Consider the following 20,155-nt stretch of genomic DNA (forward strand, 5'->3'; position numbering starts at 1 on the left):
TAACAATGTGTCATCATTGTATTGATAACAGTACTTCAGAGGGACCACCTAGCACGTTGCGGAGCATCTACTATGGAGTTAACCCAACGTACCAAGTACATTAAGCAATAAATTAGCTGTTCAATGGATACTGTCATATTTCATAACTCCATTATATTACTGCAGAGTATGGGAACTATTAGATAAATATACATATCAAATACATTATTAAAAGTACTATACTGTGAGTACAATATCCAATTTAATTTTTTTTAAATAAGTGTATTTGGTACTGAACTTGAAAGTGAGGAAACAACAGTGACTAGAGCAAGGCGTAACATAGGCAAGTGCTGTGTGAAATTACATGAGTGCACCTCCATTCTGACCTGTATCCCACTTGTGAGCAATTTATCAGAATACTGTTGATCATGCTAAATTGTGTTGAGGCTTTGTGCTACAATTAAAACTCCACTAGGGGCCAGATCAAAGTCATCATACTGTGTTTCATATAAGAACTAAGTGAGAATTTCAAATATTTGTAACTCAGCCATTTTAAAGTAATTGATGATCTGTAAGGGGAAAGGAGCAAATACAGACTCAGAAAGAGACAAGGAGATGCAGAGGTGGGAGCCAAAAAAAGAAAGGCCAGATGAAGGACATGGAGGAACAGGAGCTGCATGATCCCATGAAGCTGCCATAAAAAGAAAGGGGGCCAAGAACAACAGAGAAACAGGGAGTGAAATGATTTATTAAATGTTAAAACACTGAAGCACGGACTTCCTCAGTCACAGAAAGTTAGCCTGCAGTTCTTTCCTAATGATAATAATTTATGTTTGAAATGAACTTTAATGGAACAGTTGCACTGATGCTGAAGTTCTTATAATCAATATAATACTTTCTAAGTATTATACAGTGTAACTGAACCTAATCATAAATTCATCCCTTCACTATCATTGATGAGACCTGGACAATTAAAACTATCCTGGACAAATTTGTGAAAATCATTGTGTAGGGAACAATCCTGCAGACCAGTGGTGCATTGGACTGCATGGTTTTACAGGGTCTATTCCGATCCTAATTTCTACGATTAAGTAAAATGTAGAGTACTGACTTAAACTGTTACTAATGATCAGTTTGTGAGCAGAAAAGTACATACATGTTTTCCTTATTTCTCATAACTGGACCATCTACAAAAGAGTTGATTGCACACAAAGACACTTCTATTTATAAATGTCACCAGAAGAGGAGAAATAGAAATAGATATACAAAGATTGTAAGAAAGTGCTGCCAATTTATCCTAACAATAATAAAATAAAATTGAAAATGCCTCAGTACTCTTAAAATTAGATCAAAAAATTTTTTTCTTTGCTTACTAATAAGCAATTTGTTTAGACAAATTTTAGATCTGAAGTAAAGTGATCACTATCTAATGCAGGGATTGGCAACCTTTGGCACGCGGCCCACCAGGGTAAGCACTCTGGTGGGCCAGGCCGGTTTGTTTACCTGCCGCATCCGCAGGTTCGGCTGATTGCAGCTCTCACAGCCTGCGTCGCTTACCGCAGCCCCCATTGGCCTGGAGCGGCGAATCACAGCCAGTGGGAGCCGCGATCGGTCAAACCTGCAGATGCGGAGGTCAACAAACTGGCCCGCATGCCAAAGGTTGCCGATCCCTGATCTAATGTAACAAAAGCATGGGAATAAACTGTGACTACACTTTTTCTTCAATTTTCATAATTAAGTCAATGCTTTTTCCAGATATTTGTTTAATTTCTGTGATATATGACCAGAGGTAGGCTGGTGAGATTGATCAGGTAGGTTTTGTTTTCGCAAACCCAAGAATAGTTCACATCAGGATTCCATATTATCAAAAGCTCCAAAATTTAGGAAAGCGTGTCAGAGTAAAGACGGGTCCAAGCTGTATCTGGACCAACCTTTAGCAATATGTGGGAACAAGGGTTGAAATGAGATGGGAAACTTTAGGTCTAGGGCTCCCATGAGGTAGTTTAATCCTGGTTCCTTCTTATACCAACCACCAAAGCTCACTGTGGGTTTGGGTGTTAGATAATGTAAAAAGTTGAGTTTTGGCCTATCTCTGCTAGAGACTCTCCCCAGATTCCCAGTTCCTTTAAATCAGTGTCCTCCATTAAATCTGGTCCTTAGATCTTTCTGTCTATATAGTGCATAATGAACTATAGGATTCAAGCTGAATACATAGAAAGACCTAGTTTTTCAATATGGCCACAGATATTTCTTATCCCAGGGAAATTGGAAATCAAGCACCCGATTCACCAGAGTGTTACTTAAATTTTATGTTAGCGTAATTCCATTGAGATTATGATAATGAATTGGTGTAAATCTAATGTAACACAATGGTGCATCAGTCAATGCAATGCACCACTGTGTTATACCAGAGTCTGAGTAGACAACAAGTACATAAAACACAACCAACTCTCAGCAGATACAGTATGACACATTGCCAAACTATCTAACCTTTTGATTTATGGACTTTATTTGTTTAGAAAGTAAAACATTTGCACTGTCTGCTAAATGGCATGAAGTCATTCCTTATTACACGGATTCAGAGTAAATGGCTTCCAGTTTAAAATGTGAAGAGAAGTTTCAGGGATTTCTAACTGCTAACAGGTAGCCTGTGTACTCTCATTACCAGTATGCTCTAGTTAGGCTCTGAAGAGTAGTTTCCTGATTTAAAAGATTGTAATTAAACAAAATCTTCCAAATGGGAAACCAGAGAGATACCAAAACTAAAGATGTGTCTTCTCTGAGGTATCATATATCATAGATTATTAGTGTTGGAAGGGACCTCAGGAGATCATCTAGTCCAACCCCCTGCTCAAAGCAGGGCCAATCCCCAAATGGCCCCCTCAGGGATTGATGAATTATTGCCTTGTGTTGCAAAAGCATTAAAAATTAATTCAGATGCTACAAGCCCTGATCCTACAAATATTTATTTATATGTTTAACTTAAACACATAAGCAGTCCAATTATTTCACTGAAGGTCCATCTCCCTACAGAATAATTTAAATTTGGGGCTCAGCCCCGCACTAGTGCTGGGTCCTTTCTTTGAGTTCTTGCGTGCTGTAGGACATACTGGAGCCTGGAGTCAATGCGGAGTATTGCAGTCTCTCGGACTGGGAGTCCTCACAGAATATAGCACATTTATCAATTCAAAGGGGAGAAATGCCCTAGAAGGGCCCAGCACAGACAAAGCTAAAACTAAAATTCTAAATGGGAGGTAGGAAACGATGGGTACATCTACTCTGCAAAAACCAACCAACCAACCACACAAACCACATCAGCAAGTTTCAGAGCCTGGATTTATAGACTTGGCTCTACAGACTTGGGCTTCCAGGGCTCATGCTACATTACAAAAACAGCAGAATGGACATTCCCACTCGGGCTGGAGCTCAGGCTCTGAGACCCACCCACCTGCCAGGTTTTAGAGCCTAAGCAGAAACATCTATGCTGCTAACTATAGTGCCATAGTGCAAGCCATGTGAGCCCAAGTCTGTAGGCCTGTCACGGGTATTTTTTTTGCAGTGTAGACATACCCAAGTGAGAGTTATCAGGTGAAGCACAGTGATATGCAACCTTTGTTTATCTAGCCATGTACTCTTTTGAGGAATTTTCTTCAAGTTTGTTGTCAAAACACAACAAGTGTTTATTAATTTTACATAATAATAAAGGAAAGAAATCAAACAACCATAAAAAAGAACCCAAAAGAAACTTTACAAAACCACAATAATACTGCCGTGCATTTGAAAATCAGGCCTTTTATGACTAGACAGGTAATCTACCACAAAATTATATGCTGCAAAAATATTTGTATTATTTAATTTCAAATATGACTGTTGACACTTATTTTATCACTAGGCTTTCAACTACTCTAATCATAACTATCAAAGTAAACAAACATACATAAAAATCTTGATCAGTTCTTTTTGAAAAAGAAAATAATTAAATGACAATTCAATTACATGTTAAGAAAACAGTGTCCATTACTTACTGTAATATTAATAAAGCTGAAGGAAATGATTGGGCTAGTGAAGTACACAGAAACTAACCATAAGAAATCATGGTTATTGAATTCCTGTATTTACCTGGTGGTATGTAGGCACTCTGCACTTCTTCCTCGTTTTGCTCTGGGCAGCATAAGAAGCTCACTGCACAGACAGGATGGATGATGAGTGAAACAGATACAAATATGAAGCATTAGATGACATGAGTTATGCAAATAATATGCAAATGAAAACATAGAAAAAGAAACCAGAAAGCTCGCACTGAGATAGCTGTCTTGATAGTGTTCAAACCGAAACAAATTACAATGCTGCTCTAAAATGTAAGCAATAAAGTACCTATGACAATTATATATTCAGATAATACTTTTAAGTGGATATCTAATTTTGTCTCTTTCTTTTTTTAAATTTTGAAGTTACTTTAGAGATTTTAATATTAAAAATTGACAGGATTCTTTATCAAATTACATTGCTATGGCAATCTTCTAGTTCTTGAAGTAGGTATTTATTAAAACAAGGCAGCATGATAATAAAAATGGAATTCTAGAACCTCCATATTTTGAACCCAGACAAGACTGTGTGTATGTTGAGGGGTGGTGGGGAGTTATAAACATAGTTTTATGCTCTAGTGAATATAGTGTAAGGAGCATCAACTCATCATTTTGGTGAAAAGAAAAATATTTGTCCACTAAAATATTAAGTTTATTCAAATGTAAATTCTGATCTAAAGCTTTCTGATTACAATATTTTGTTATACATCCCCTTACAGAAACAGAAAATGTGTTAATCAGTTATCAAAATCTCCTTTCTAATCATTTCTATTTTACAGTTCACTTATTCCAGTATTGCAACCATCAGTATATTACAAAAGCCAAGCACTACAGCCAACAATATAGCTACTGTAAATCAATTATTTCTATCTTTAATAAACGTGATTGTGATAACAGCATATCCCTTTGGTGATTTTTGTGAATATCTGCACTTCAGTGCAAATCACAAAGAGACACCAAAGTGAAGGTAAAGTTCATGAAGATGCATCATTTAAAAAGAATCAAAGAATCATATGACGTACTATGGTAACAAAGAGAAAAGATATAAAAATTATGCAAGGTGGCAAAATGCTCAATTACTTCCATGCTTCAAATTGTCATTAAACTATACATTTCACTATGGAAACTGGTATATCATAAGCAATATTTATGTAATATAATAAACTAGAGAAATCAAAATCATGGCTTGCAATCCACATGTGAGATTAAGTTTGCATCTGGAACTACAGGCCTGATTTTGATGCAACAAAATATGTTAAAGGTGAACTGAATTGTTTTTCTTAAAGGGAAAGAACAATAAAACTATTTAACATCTCACATCATTAGCAGAATTTATGTGTAGACTTCCAAATTACAAATAAATACAATATAATTTAAAACAAAGTAATTGAAAATAAAATTCCTCTTATTTCTTGTACACACAAAGGGTTCTGTGTTTCTCTTGAAAGAGTTGAGGACATTACAACAGCCAAAGTACTGTAAGGATGCAGGACCATCATGGCTTAGTTATCAGAGGGTATGTCTACACTGCGACTAGATGCCTGCAGGCCTGTGCCAGTTGACTCAGGTTCACAGGGCTCAGGCTAAGGGGCTGTTTAATTGTGGTGTAGACATTCGGGCTTGGGGTGCAGCCTAAATTCTGGGACCCTTCCACTTTGCAGGGTCCTAGAGCCTGGGCTCCAGCCTAAGCCTGAAGGTCTACACTGTAGTTAAAAAGCTCCTTAGCATGAGCCCCACAAGCCAGAGTTAGGGCTGGCATGAGCCGGCTGCAGGTTTTTAACTGCAGTGTAGACAGACCCAGAGACAACATAAAATGCTATAGGAGAAACAATGAGGAAACCTTGTGGCACCTTAGAGACTAACAAATTTATCTGGGCATAAGTTTTTGTGGGCTAAAACCCACTTCATCAGATGCATGGAGTGAAAAATACAGTAGGCGGGGATAAATATACAGCACATGAAAAGATGGGGGTTGCCTTACCAAGTGTGGGGGTCAGTGCTAACGAGGCCAATTCAATCCGGGTGGATGTAGCCATTCCCAATAGTTGACAGGAAGGTGTGAATATCAACAGAGGGGAAATTACTTTTTATAGTTGTGACAGGTTGGATCACAGAAACTCCCTGGGAGCTGCCACCTGATGTGCCAAGACTACTTCTACCTTTGCTTTCTCTGCCAGCTCAGGACCCCAGCACCCTGTCTTGCTGAGCCAGACACTCCTGTCAGCTCCAACAAAGACCCAGGGTCTGACTCACTTGTCCCAAAACTGCAGGTTTATCTGAAAGCAGCTAACAGAAGTGTGCTTGTCTTTAACACTCAGATGCCCAACTCCCAGTGGGGTCTAAACCCAAATAAATCCATTTTACCCTGTGTAAAGCTTATGCAGGGTAAACTCATAAATTGTTTGCCCTCTTTAGAACTGATAGAGAGATATGCACAGCTGTTTGCTCCCCCAGGTATTAATACATACTCTGAGTCAATTAATAAGTAAAAAGTGATTTTATTAAATACAGAAAGTAGGATTTAAGTGGTTCCAAGTAGTAACAGACAGAACAAAGTAAGTCACCAAGCAAAATAAAATAAAATGCACAAATCTATGTCTAATCAAACTGAATACAGATAATCTCACCCTTAGAGATGCTTCAGTAAGGTTTTTTCCTCAGATTGGACATCTTCTAGTCCTGGGCACAATTCTTTCCCCTGGTACAGCTCTTGTTCCAGCTCAGGTGGTAGCTAGGGGATTTTCATGATGGCTCCTCTCTCCTGTTTGTTCTGTTCCACCCCTTTATATATCTTTTGCATAAGGCAGGAATCCTTTGTCCCTCTCTGGGTTTCTACTCCCTTCTTCTCAATGGAAAGACACGAGGTTAAAGATGGATTCCAGTTCAGGTGACACTGCTGACGAGGCCAATTCAATAGTGCTGACTAGGCCAATTCAATAGTGCTGACTAGGCCAATTCAATCAGGGTGGATGTAGCCCATTCCCAACAGTTGACAAGAAGGTGTGAATATTAACAGAGGGAAAATTAGTAGAGGGAAAATTACTTTTTGTAGTGATCCCGCCTCACTCAGTCTTTATTTAGGCCTAATTTGATGGTGTCAAGTTAGACTCAGAACAACGCTTCCTCAGCTCTTGTCCCCTAGTACCTCTACTCTACTTGCGCTACACTGATGACATCTTCATCATCTGGACCCATGGGAAGGAAGCCCTTCAGGAATTCCACCAGGATTTCAACAATTTCCACCCCACCATCAACCTCAGGCTGGATCAGTCCACACAAGAGATCCACTTCCTGGACACTACAGTGCAAATAAGTGATGGTCACATAAATACCACCCTGTACTGGAAACCTACTGACCACTATACTTACCTACATGCCTTCAGCTTTCATCCAGACCACATCACATGATTCATTGTCTATAGCCAAGCCCTAAGATACAACCACATTTGCTCCAATCCTTCAGACACAAATACCTACAGGATCTCTATGAAGCGTTCTTAAAACTACAATACCCACCTGGGGAAGTGAAAAAACAAATTGACAGAGCCAGAAGGGAACCGAGAAGTCACCTACTAAAGGACAGGCCCAACAAAGAAAGTAACAGAACGCCACTACCCATCACCTACAGCCCCCAACTAAAACCTCTCCAGCACATCATCAAGGTCTACAACTTATCCTAGAGGATGATCCCTCACTCTCACAGACCATGGGAGACAGGCCACCCCTCGCTTACAGACAGCCCCCCAACCTGAAGCAAATACTCACCAGCAACTACACACCACACCACAGAAACACTAACCCAGGAACCAGTCCCTGCAACAAACCTCATTGCCAACTCTGTCCGCATATCTATTCAAGAGACACCATCATAGGACCTAACCACATCAGCCACACCATCAGGGGCTCATTCACTTGACATGTACCAACGTGCTATATGCCATCATGTGCCAGCAATGTCCCTCTGCCATGTACATTGGCCAAACCAGATGATCTCTATGCAAAAGAATAAATGGATGCAAATCAGACATCAAGAATTGTAACATTCAAAAAACCAGTAGGAGAGCACTTCAATCTCCCTGGACACTCAATAACAGACTTTAAAGTGGTCACTCTTCAACAAAAAAACTTCAAAAACAGATTTCAATGAGAAACTGCAGAACTGGAATTAATTTGCAAATTTGACACCATCAAATTAGGCCTGAATAAAGATTGGGTGTGGCTGGGTGACTACAAAAAGTAACTACTTTTTATAAATATTATATTGCCTTATAAGGCAACTCCTATCTTTTAATGTGCTGCATATTTATCTTTGCCTACTGTATTTTTCACTCCATGCATCTGATGAAGTGGGTTATAGCCCACAAAAGCTTATGTCCAAATAAATTTGTTAGTTTCTAAGGTGCCACAAGGACTCCTCATTGTTTTTGCAGATACAGATTAACACGGCTACCCCTCTGAAACCTGTTATAGGAGAAGCACTAATGAAATCCAGAGGCAAAAAGGGAAGTGAATTTGGATCGTAGGTCAAATATTAAAGTTCTTGCTCAATATTTACTCTGTCTTCATTCAGTGAAAGTTTGCCTATCAGGGACCTCAAAATTTGGCCCATTGAAAATAGTGATATAAAACACACCCATGCATGGAATATAAAATAGCAAATAAATAAAGAATACAATTCTAATTATTTCCTTGAATTGAAAAATAAATCATACTCGTAAGGTATTGATATTCTCACAATTAATGATATTTTTGACACATTTACAGAAAAATGTATTCCTCTAGAAAAGATTTTTGAAAGAGATACTAGATTATGTATATGAACATGGAGATTACCACATCTTATTTATAAACAAATGGATGGAATATAACACTGAGAGACCTATTTCACTGAGAATCAGATAATGATACCTGAATTCACAGCAGTCAGAATGATTACACCAGGCTAGATAGCCTTCCCCAGGAATTTTTTATTTAAAAAAAAATAGCAGCGCACACAATCCCAGTTCTGTTGGAAATATATCACAACTTGTTGCTGAACAATCTTCTAGCTGGAATTTTATCTGAGGTCATGATTCACTTTCCTAAATCTAAGGACTCTCTGTTATTGCTCCTTCATAATAATTTAAAAATAATATCTGAAATTCCTGAACAAAGATTATGAAGGTTATGACCAGGAATTATTCAGAATACCCAGAATTGATTTGGGTGCTACCATAATACAAATAAATAACTAGTAACAATTTGTATGGGTATGATCAGATTCAGTTAACAATTGTAGATTATTTCAGGCATAGGGATAGTAGGAACTTCTATGGATCTATCCATACCTTTCTAGCGGATGTTACATTAGACAGATAGCAGCAGGTATGGATTTTGATGAGGAATTCTGTAAATGGGTGAACTTATTGCAAGAGCATATCAAGTAAAGGTTCTTTAAATTCTTAATCTTCTTCCGCGGTAGTAACTGCAACAGGCTCCCCCTTAAGATGCTTGTATTACTCATTGATAAGTTTGTGGTTCTCATGAGCCCCGCCACTAGAGATAAATAAACAAGAGTTGTATAGTGTTTTCTGAAATGACTGCAGTGCACCCTAAGCGGGGGGAGGTGTTGTCCAGCTTTCCTGGGAAAGGGGAATAGCACTTTATGGCGGGGGGAGGGGAGGGAGAGGGGCTCAGAAACTGCTGTAAAAAGAGGAATGGCTCAGCGTGGTGATGCTGACTCATCCCCAGGTACAAGAAGGCCTGGGGAGTTGAATAGGGGCAAGCCTGGCAGGAGCAGCCCCTTTTCCCCAGATCAAGCTAAGTGGCACCCATCTTCCCTCCCCTCCCCTTGAGGTGGCAAAATACCAGGTTTGGTCAGGACCTGCTGTGGGCATCACACTAGCCGCTTCTTTCCAGGAGGGCTGGGAAGGAATTTTTTCCTCACCACTAGATTGACCTAGGTGGAGTGGAGGGGTTTTTTGCCTTCCCCACAGCGGGTTCAGGGAGGGCTTTGTTATGGCGAGTAGGAAAGAGAGTTAGGTTATGATGTTGCAACACATTATGTACATATGGGGCAGATGCCCAGGGCAGGTACTCCATAGGGAAGGAATACAGTGACCAGATAAATGGCTTTGTAAAGGACTTAAAAAGGAGGTGTTGGTTAAAGTAGGGGGGAAGGGGAGGGAGCTAAACCCCCTTCCTAATAGCACACTGTATCCATCAGTGGAGGGGGGGAATGGTAAGGTCCCAGAAAGGATTAGTTGGAGCACCTGGATGGAAAATGAAGTGGGGCTGGAGGAAGTCTCTGGACAGCTATTGAATGAACATGGAGTTACCTGCACTGTATAGGTTTATCTGCCAGGTAGTCTCAGACATCTAATAATGAAGTTGTGGCCTGATTAAAACCATACCAAGTGTCTCCTGTCCTCCTTTCAGAATAGCTGGACAACAGAAGTTCATTTAGGGGTGGGAGTGAAATGAGACTGTTGCAGATGCTGTTTCTGGGAGAAGAAACTTCTGGCAGAGGTACAGGGGCCCCTCAGGATAGCAACACCCACTCACCCACCCCATTTATCCATCAAAAGCTGGCGTCTCAAAGCAAGCAGAAGAGAATGGAAAACTCTCTTTCCCCAGTCAGAGTCCCACCCTAGCAGCACCCCTCTCTTGACTCTGCTCTGATGGCTTCTACTTCACACAGCATCAGAGCAGAACCCCAAAGCCCTTCCATCCAAGCAGGAAGGGAGGAGATGTAAATATGATCCAAGAACACAGTCAGGATTTTTGCTTCTGACTGTGAGATATTTTGCGTACACTTTTATTGTCTAAATTTGCGCCTAGGAATATGAGTCACCCTTCAATGTCCCCCACCCTCTTTCAACCTCTACTTATGAGGAAGACTACTAAGGAAAATGTTCAATAAAAATATTTTTGAAAAATATGCATATTGAGTATATAACTACTTTACAATAAATAATAAAATGAAACATACATATAAGGTGGAAAACACTGCAGTGTTAGTATCTTAACTGTAAAATTGATTTTTTTATTATTAAAAAGCATTCCAATTCACCTCTAAGAAGAAAATCAGTGGTACAATCCAACCATACAATTCTGTACTTATTTCTTGCCTACTTTTATTGTATGCCATGGTAAAACAAATCTCAAGAAATTAAAACTATCGATAACACTTATTAATGCCTAGATGTAAGTTACCTCATTTAACATTTGAAAGGGCAAGATCATGTACAAAACTGAATTAGGGATCACTGCAGAGGCCATTTGATATTAAATTATTATGTTGCTTCAAAACCGGACAAAAGTTCCAGAAATATTTGCAGTTTTATTCCCTTCCCCCATTTCTCCACCCTACTACAGATGGCATTGTTCATAGCAGGCTTGAGGAATCATTTAAAAATATGGGACTGATTTGGTCACCCTTACTCACACAGATAGGACTATTGACAAAGTAAGGGTAGCAGACTATAGGCCACTATGATTTAGCTATATGCCATTTTCCCACAAAATAAGCAAGTGACCTACAAATATGAACAACCAGAGTCACCATTATGTTTCCAAGTACTGCACCAAAATTTGTTCCTATGATTTCTATGCATAAACAAGGCAAAATTCCTGGTTTATTCTTCCTTCCTCTTTTCATATTCTATGCTACAAAAAATATTTTCAGTATGACTATAGAAGCTATTCTTTATCTGTTATCTAATACTGATAAAAGCACCTTTTCTCTCCTAGTGTCGTAATCATGACTGTTCTTGTCAGTTATGGCCATTCCTTTCCCCGTTCCCATTAACCCAAATGGGCATTCAAACAAGTACGTTCAAACACTAGAAAAGACAAAGACACTTCTATACATGTTCATAAGTTTAAGTTGAAAACATACCTTTCATGATCTGACAAATACTGACTATCCATGTCTCTGGACCTGCGATCAACTGGACTTCGGGAGGCATCATGGCGTCTAGTTGGAGAACGTGATCTTCTCATTTGATGAATTTCATCTAAACTCCTAGAAGTGTTTATATAATACATATATGTATGATGGTTCTCTTCTCTCCTTAGTTAACACAACTTAACAGGTTACAAGGTTACAAGTTGCCTGCTGGAAAGTTTCTCCTTAATGTATGACTTTTCAAAAATATTCTCTTTTTGGAAAAAAACCCCTCATTTAGCATGAACAACAGTAATTTTTACCCTTTTTAGAATTAAATTCTTTGTGAACACAGAACTCAGCAATGTTAATGGGGGACATGTTCCTGTATTTGGAGAACAGTTCGAGAGAACAGTGAGCAAGAATTCATTTTGAAGTTCATGGTTTTATAGTTTCATACCTAGGTTTCCAAAGGCAGAGTCCTGGGCTGTGGACCCTGGTCAACAGAAAGTCCTTGCAGCAGAAAGAAGTGTCTGTGACTTCCCTTCAGCAAGGGTTAGGGTGGGACATGGTAGACCATAGGTAGTCTGCACTATCCCTAAAGTGTGTGGCACTGCATAGGAAGGGGCTGTGACTGTGTACATCTTCTGGAAGTTTCTGACCTGCTACAGAGTCTGACCTAAAAGTTGTCTTCCTATGATGAAATTCCTGAGGGAAAGCAGCAGTGGAAATACCACTGATCACTTGAAGGGCTGATTCCTGCCCCCTCTTCCTCATTAGGGGCAGTAACTGCCACTCTTACAGGAGGGACCAAGATGCAGCCCTTTGCGCCAGTGGGAGTGAATCAAACCATATGTTTATACTGAGTTTCAGTGTTTTGCTGACAGACTGAAAGTTCCTGACTATTTTTCCAAGACGAGCTCAAACTTTGTTTTCTAAAAGGGAAGTAAAAGGTTGTATGGCCTTTCAGCTAGATGTGAGCAGCAAAAAGAGGGGTCAGCCTTATGGCCTGTGCTGTGAAGGAATAAATTTCTTCAGTGCAACTCAGTCTCCCACTGCAAGGCCAGGAAAGACTGGCTGGCACCTTTGCAGTTAGTTCACTTGGATGACATGGAGAATCTGGTGCCACTCTGGACTAAGTAATCCTGGAGCCAGCATGCGACTGGTGCTGAAGAAAGTCTCTTATATTCATCTATGATCCAAGGGACATTATCTGCAACACAAGCCTTGGCTACACTAGAACACTTTTCTTTGTTACAGTAGCTGCCAGCATCAATACTACTATTATATTTATGCAATCATATGAATAGGGATCTATCCTTTTTTTACCATCATGTGAAAAGGCATGATCCCTGTTTACACTAGTGGCTAGTAGCAAGTATAATTGCAGTATTCCTAGCTGTTGCTCTATTGCAGGTACCAAGATTTCTAGTATAGACACCTCCAGAGGACAGAGGAGTGAAAACTGAGAATGAGTGGATGAGGCTACGGGTTTCAAGAGAGTTCAGAAAGCTCCCTCTCCTCTCCCTTCCTCCATACAGAGGAATGAAGGAAGTTGGTCAAGTTTTGAGTCTACCAACACTGGCAATGTCTACATCTGAAAACATAAAGCACACAACACATTTTTATGAATGTAAAGCAGGAAAAACAACAAAAGAGATTCACTTATTCATTACATGTTGCCTATCAGAAGTTATACATACAGGAACTATATACTTAACTTTATTGCCAGTCTAAATGTCTGAAATATATCTTATGTTAAATATCATTTGATATTTTATTGTTTTCTCTCTAACTAAACAAATCCCATAAAAAGAACCGTAGAATGTAATTTGTAGGAATTGGTAACTTCAGATTACTTGCTTGCAAAATCAGTTCATTCATGGTTATTAATGGTTTATTTTTATTTATTATTTATAGCACCCACATTGGACTCACAAAAGGCACAGTCTCTATCTGAAAGAGCTTCCAATCTAAATTTTAGAAACAACAAAATGAGCAAAATGATAAACAGTAGGGAGGATGTCAGGTAAGGAAAGATTAGGGTTACAGTATTGCAATTAACAAGGAAGTAACCTGCTGGGTGCTTTAAATAGAGGATTAAGGATGTGGTAGGCTTCAAACAATTTATATGCTTCAATATTAAACTAACACATGAAGAAAAAGTAATACACTGAAAAATAATGAAGAGTTCAATCAGATGCAAGTGACATAGAACCTCTGCTTGGTTACACAAATTTTGAATCACAAAGTGTTTCCGTAACTAATGTTGCTAACTTGTCAACCCTACCTCTGTAATGGCACATTTGGTAAACGTGAACGGGTCCTGCCCTGATCATCACCACGGTGAGGAGATACAGATCGTGAACGATGATGTGTTGTTCTTTGCTGTTCTGGCACAGTTAACGTTGTAGATCTACTTTCTCTAGTATTAGATCTATAACCTACTGGTAAAAGTGCAACAAAATGATGTTAGACAGTAAGGATCAGGGTCTGCAAACATGCAGGTAAAGGTTGGTCTTTCCAGGAAAGCACATCTAAATGATTACAAGATTTTCAAGTAATCATTTAGTCATTTGTAAATCCTGAAATGTCATGCAGCCAGGATTAATTACTAGCATTACCTTTAAATGTAATGTGTGTATATGTATAGAGGCAGAGAAACTGAGAGGAGTCTGGGTGCATACTGGGATATTCCTGGAGAGGGGAGGCTTCAACAAGTCACCTGAATTGGGGGATATTAACTAAAATCTAATGCCTTAGGTATTACTGCTCACTGGAGGTCACTTCTTCAAGTGACATGGTAATTGTTCTACACTGTGAACCCCAACCCTATTCAGTGTTTGTTTTATGAAATCAAAGCAATTTAGGTGATTTTCATCTAAACTACCTGTCCACCATGAACGGGATAAGCAGCTGGTAAGGAACAGAAGAGCATCCCTGAGATAAATATAATATGAGTGAACAGGAAATGGTTTGCTAAGTACAATTTTTAAAAAATTGTTTAGAGTTAAAAATCATTATCAGGATGTTAGTTCAGTTTTAAAAATTGCTTTTATCAACATTTCCAAACAAAAATACTTGAGCAGCAGCTTCTTATTCATTTAACTATTAAGAGTAGTATTCAGCATATAATTTTTGTTCTTCTTCAATATTTACGTTATATCAGTACCAAACTCCCCTACCCCCTCCCAAAGGACTGTGATACACTGCTATGCAATACACAAACCAAAAATTCACAGAGTTTGCAATCTCATGCAACAACTGAGCACATGGTATACCTGAATGAATAATCTGAACTCCTGCCTTAGCAACGGAGTGGAAAGAGAAACATTTTGAACTGTGTTATATTTTTAAAAAGTCAACACAGGTTCTGCCTTCATATGATTCTGGGATGTTTAATACTACAAAACCATGTAACATACAAAGGTGGCAGCTCCCTTAAAACAACACTTTCCCCGTTCTGTAGTACTTTGGCATTGTTACTTCAACACCAAGAAACAATGAACAACGGTAAGAATAACTTTAGCATAGAGCTTCATAATTATCATAACAACAACATAGTTGGTAATGTAACCACTGAGGTAGCAAAGGGACAAAGAGTGGGCTTGAGAGGAACAAAATAAATTCAATTTTCTTACACGTTATAGGCTAGATTACGCCACCCTTACTCATGCTGAGGAGCACCTTAATCCCAGACAAGTCCTATTATAGTCAATAGCACTACTAAGGAAGCAATATACTAATTACTTAGTGTGAGAAAGGCTGGCAGTATCCGGTCTTAAAAGATTTGGCAATGGGATTTCCAGGAAGAGATATTGGATGAGCAAGTGTACATTCTAATCTGAATGAAGTGAAGTAGTTTGGGGTTTAAAGGTATTGTGAAACCCTGGCCCTATTAAAGATAATGAGAGTTTTCCCTCTGGATTCAGTGTAAGTTATCAACATAGACATGTGAATAGATAAGCTTGCTCAATGAAAGGGTAGAATCCTGAAAGACTTAAGACAGAAAAGAAGGCGGAACTCCCAACAGATAGAAAAATGAGACTGGAGAGATAGGAAGAGACCACGAAAGAAAGAATTTCTTCAAGGAGGGAGTGATCCATTATGTTAATAGCAGTCATTTCATGTCAGTTATCTATCTAGAAATTTTAATGAACCTTATGGCCATCTGATATTGTATCTCTGCTAAATATATGTTTGATTCCACGCACATGATATACTGTTTCAAAACCTGGAATATATCATTTGTAAATCTCTTTTTTTTAAAAGAGCAAGTTAGGATAAAGTAACAAAATATGGGATCTTAATTGTTTTTCCTCACTTGTAGATCATCTGATAGCAAGTTTCAAATATTAAGTTTGGATGAGATTACAATTGTAACAAATCAGAGAATCAAATATTAAAAGATGGAAAGAGAAGAAAGAAAAGTAGCAAAAAGACTCACATCAGGGCCATACCTTACACACATACATCCTTTAGCTTCTGTTTAATTATCTTGTTATCACTTCACATATGTCTCCAACCCAAAAACCATCTGATACTGCATGTGTGAAAGTTATGTTCAAAAATAATTTGGGGACTTAGGTTCTCAGGCAATCTGAGACTGATGCATAACACTGACGATGTTTTCCAACTGCAGCAGCAGAGTTGAGTCTCACCTGCTGTTTAACTCTAACTTGTGTGTCTTAATATAAGTTTAGCATTGCACCTTCCTGTATCAGACCATTATGTTTTTTTCATTTATAAAATTTGCCCTTGCATAAGAGTTCAGGCTGCATGCATAAATGCAGTAAAGCATATAACTTCACACATATATATACACACACACTTCTTACAGACAGAAACTAGAAGGAAATCCACTCTCCAGTCTCTTTCATCAATATCTGACAAATGTCAAAGGAATTAAACATGTTATACACATTAAGTTCTGAAGGCCAGTTAACTTGGGCTCTGCCAGATCAGCTAGTAAAATGGGTTTGCATGAGCTGGTAGAACTAGTTTGGAAATGAGTTTCTTCCAGCCAGCCTACTCATATTAATTTAGCAACCTGTCATAAACAGATAGTTAAGGGTTAATGCTTCTTTTACCTGTAAGGGTTAAGAAGCTCAGTAAACCTGGCTGACACCTGACCAGAGGACTAATAAGGGGACAAGATACTTTCAAATCTTGGTGGAGGGAAGTCTTTGTTTGTGCTCTTTCTTTTTGGGGGTTGTTCGCTCTTGGGACTAAGAGGGACCAAACGTCAATCCAGGCTCTCCAAATCTTTCTGAATCAGACTCTCATGTTTCAAACTTGTAAGTAACAGCCAGACAAGGCGTGTTAGTCTTATTTTTGTTTTCTCAACTTGTAAATGTTCCTTCTTGCTGAGAGGATTTTACCTCTGTTTGCTGTAACTTTGAACCTAAGGCTGGGGGCATTCCTGTGGGCTACATCAATCTGATTACCCTGTAAAGTATTTTCCATCCTGATTTTTACAGAGATGATTTTTACCATTCTTTCTTTAATTAAAAGCTTTCTTTTTAAGAACCTGATTGATTTTTCCTTGTTTTAAGATCTAAGGGGATTGGATCCAGACTCACCAGGAATTGGTGGGGGAAAGGAGGGGGGGGATGGTTAAACTGTCCTTGTGTTAAGATCCAAGGGGTTGGATCAGTGTTCACCAGAAACTTGGTGAAAAAGCCTCTCAAGGCTGCCCAGAGAGGGGAAGGTTTTGGGGGGACAGAAAGTGTTCCAGACAATGAAATTTCTGAATGGTGGCAGTGTTACCAAATCTAAGCTAGTAATTAAGCTTAGACGTGTCCATGCAGGTCCCCACATCTGTACCCTAATGTTCAGAGTGGGGGAGGAACCTTGACACAACCATCAACTCAACTGTCATGGATGCCAGAGACTACAAAAAACAGAGAGGTGGTCTCTGAGACAGCAAAGGTCCAAGTTACATATGGCTCATGAATTCTTCAAAGTCACACTTAGGCACTGAACTCCTAATGACTTTCAGTGGGATTTAGGCATCTAAGTGCTATTTGAGCCTTCCAAAATCTATTCCAATGAGTGCTGTTGTTATATACATTTTGAAAGACTGTTTTGTAGGATGGAAGATAGGTCATTGCAGATGGGGAATTATTGCCCAGAATGAACTGGTAAGTGAAAAGCCCCATATAGTTTAAATAAGGAATAGTGCAGCCTCAGAGATGAGTAAGGGATTACACATGCCAATATCTGTACCCCCATCTGCAAAGAAAAAAATAATGTAAAAAAATGATGGAAATCATTTTATTTAAAATATTTTTCTATTTCATTTGATGAAAGAATGAAGAAAATCACTCCACTAAACATAATACTAGTGCTACAGATATTGTGACAAATTCTCTTCTTGATTGTTAAAGCCTTATTGCTTTACATTGATGTAAATGAGAGCAGAGTTTAGCCCATTCAGCAATGCAGTGATATTTCACACGAATGGCAAAAATGCAATGAATAACTGCTGTTTGTAGGTTATTTTAATCACAGATTAATAAGGAGAACTTTTCAAATACTACCATATTTTTAGTATGTTCAGTAACTTTCACAAGTAAATTTTACAAAGAAAACCTGATTTACCTTGGGTGGGTAAACAGCAACTCTTTACTAGTGTGTCATGAATGGGAATTTTAATCTTGTCATTTGTAGCAACTACTAATGAAATATACTTAAGGTATGGTATCTAAAATATGTCCCAATGTTTTATTCTATTGAATATACAAAGGGTGCTACCCTGAAGTGGGATCAAGATATTCTCTCTCTATATTTATACATTTATGCACATTTACGGTAATGATAATTCATGAATGCTTATGAAAAGTATAAAAGATATAGCCATGCCACATGCATTTTAATTTGCAACCATGCATTTAAATATACTTCATAGAGGATTGCATTATATCTGGGTTTCAAGCAAGAAGCAAAATAAAAAAAAATGCAATGGATATTGAAATCTTAATTAGTATTTGAAGTGAATTACTAGAATTAAAATTGTAGTTTCACTTATGCTTAGAGCATTGTGAAGTAACAAACAAACAGCTTTGAACCATCTAATGCAAAATCCGAACAGTCACATAACAGAAATATTAATTAGTATATAAAAGTACATTTTAATTTAATTTAGAAGGAAAGACACCACAGAGTAATTAGTCATACTGTTTTCTCCATAATACAATCTTCAAAACCAGCATCCTATAGGAGTCTGGAAAATTAGAGGGGAAGGAGGGAAGGAACAGCAAAAAGAAGCAGGACCATGCTCTTCACCCACGCACCTGGAGGAACTACTCCAATACCATCATCAACATCATAATCTGAGATGTCACTATCACTGATTCGCTGAGATCCTGCACAACAGTAAGGCAAATAAATACCTGTATATCTGGTTATATTGGAAAATGTAAAAATATGTTTAAATAAAAACTCTAGTTATTCCTGTGATTCAAACACAGGGTGATTTTATATTTAAACAATATGAAATGAGAATTAAACTGAATTTAGGATGAGGGCACCGTCCGATATCTATATGCTTATTTTTTTAATGTGCCAGTTTCAACAGTATCTAGTTGCTACAGCTACTATGAGTGCATCTGTTAATTATGAAGTCATGCACTGGCTGGAATTTATTAGTTCCCTTACTCTTACGCTTCTTAATAGACTAGTAAAAGATCAGAAAAATAACTGAGAAAGTATCTTTAGAATTTGTTCCGCATTTCTCTCATATTTTTAAAATATAATTTAATTTCAGACAAAATGGTACAGTAGAGTTGACAGGCTGCAGCTATTTCCATATAGCAGTTATTTCAACCCATACTATGCAAGCCTTGGGATGCTATGGCTCTGAGAAATGCCACTTTTTAAAAAACATTGTTTTCACATTTAAAGTCTCAAAAAATTAATACCTGATCAGAGAAGGCCAGGTTTTGACTATTGTACTATTTTGTGATTTTCATCTTCCCAAACACACACATACAAACACTTTCTGTTTGGCAAAAGTAAGTTTTCTATCTGGATAATAAGTGTGTTGGAGGTTGAAATGATCAATATACTAAAAGCTGCTCCAAGGCTTTAGAGTCCTTGAAGTTTTTTTTTTTTTTAATTAAAAAGACCCAACATTTAGTAATAATAAAAACATCCCAATTTCCTTGTTAAAATCATTTATTCTGCTCAGTTCAGTGTGTTTAACAAAGATAGCTATGCAAAA

The 20,155-nt window shown here is 38.2% G+C and overlaps 1 protein-coding gene across 50 annotated transcripts in view; it reads right to left on the bottom strand.

Moving 5' to 3' along the window:
• The window catches only part of RIMS1 (regulating synaptic membrane exocytosis 1), a 528,602-nt gene that overhangs the window by 175,339 nt on the left and 333,108 nt on the right, over positions 1–20,155 (bottom strand). For 25 of the 50 annotated variants that reach the window (XM_050950597.1, XM_050950547.1, XM_050950572.1 and 22 more), the window contains 4 exons: positions 19,227–19,298; positions 14,222–14,378; positions 11,944–12,069; positions 4,099–4,161 (listed from right to left, as the gene is read on the bottom strand). In XM_050950597.1, the coding sequence (XP_050806554.1) occupies positions 4,099–4,161; positions 11,944–12,069; positions 14,222–14,378; positions 19,227–19,298 (418 nt within the window). The remainder of the gene's footprint in view (positions 1–4,098; positions 4,162–11,943; positions 12,070–14,221; positions 14,379–19,226; positions 19,299–20,155) is intronic. The other 25 variants (XM_050950594.1, XM_050950581.1, XM_050950571.1 and 22 more) reach the window with 4 other exon arrangements.

The sequence above is a fragment of the Gopherus flavomarginatus genome, chromosome 4 (assembly GCF_025201925.1).
Source record: "Gopherus flavomarginatus isolate rGopFla2 chromosome 4, rGopFla2.mat.asm, whole genome shotgun sequence".
Taxonomy (NCBI): Eukaryota; Metazoa; Chordata; order Testudines; family Testudinidae; genus Gopherus; species Gopherus flavomarginatus.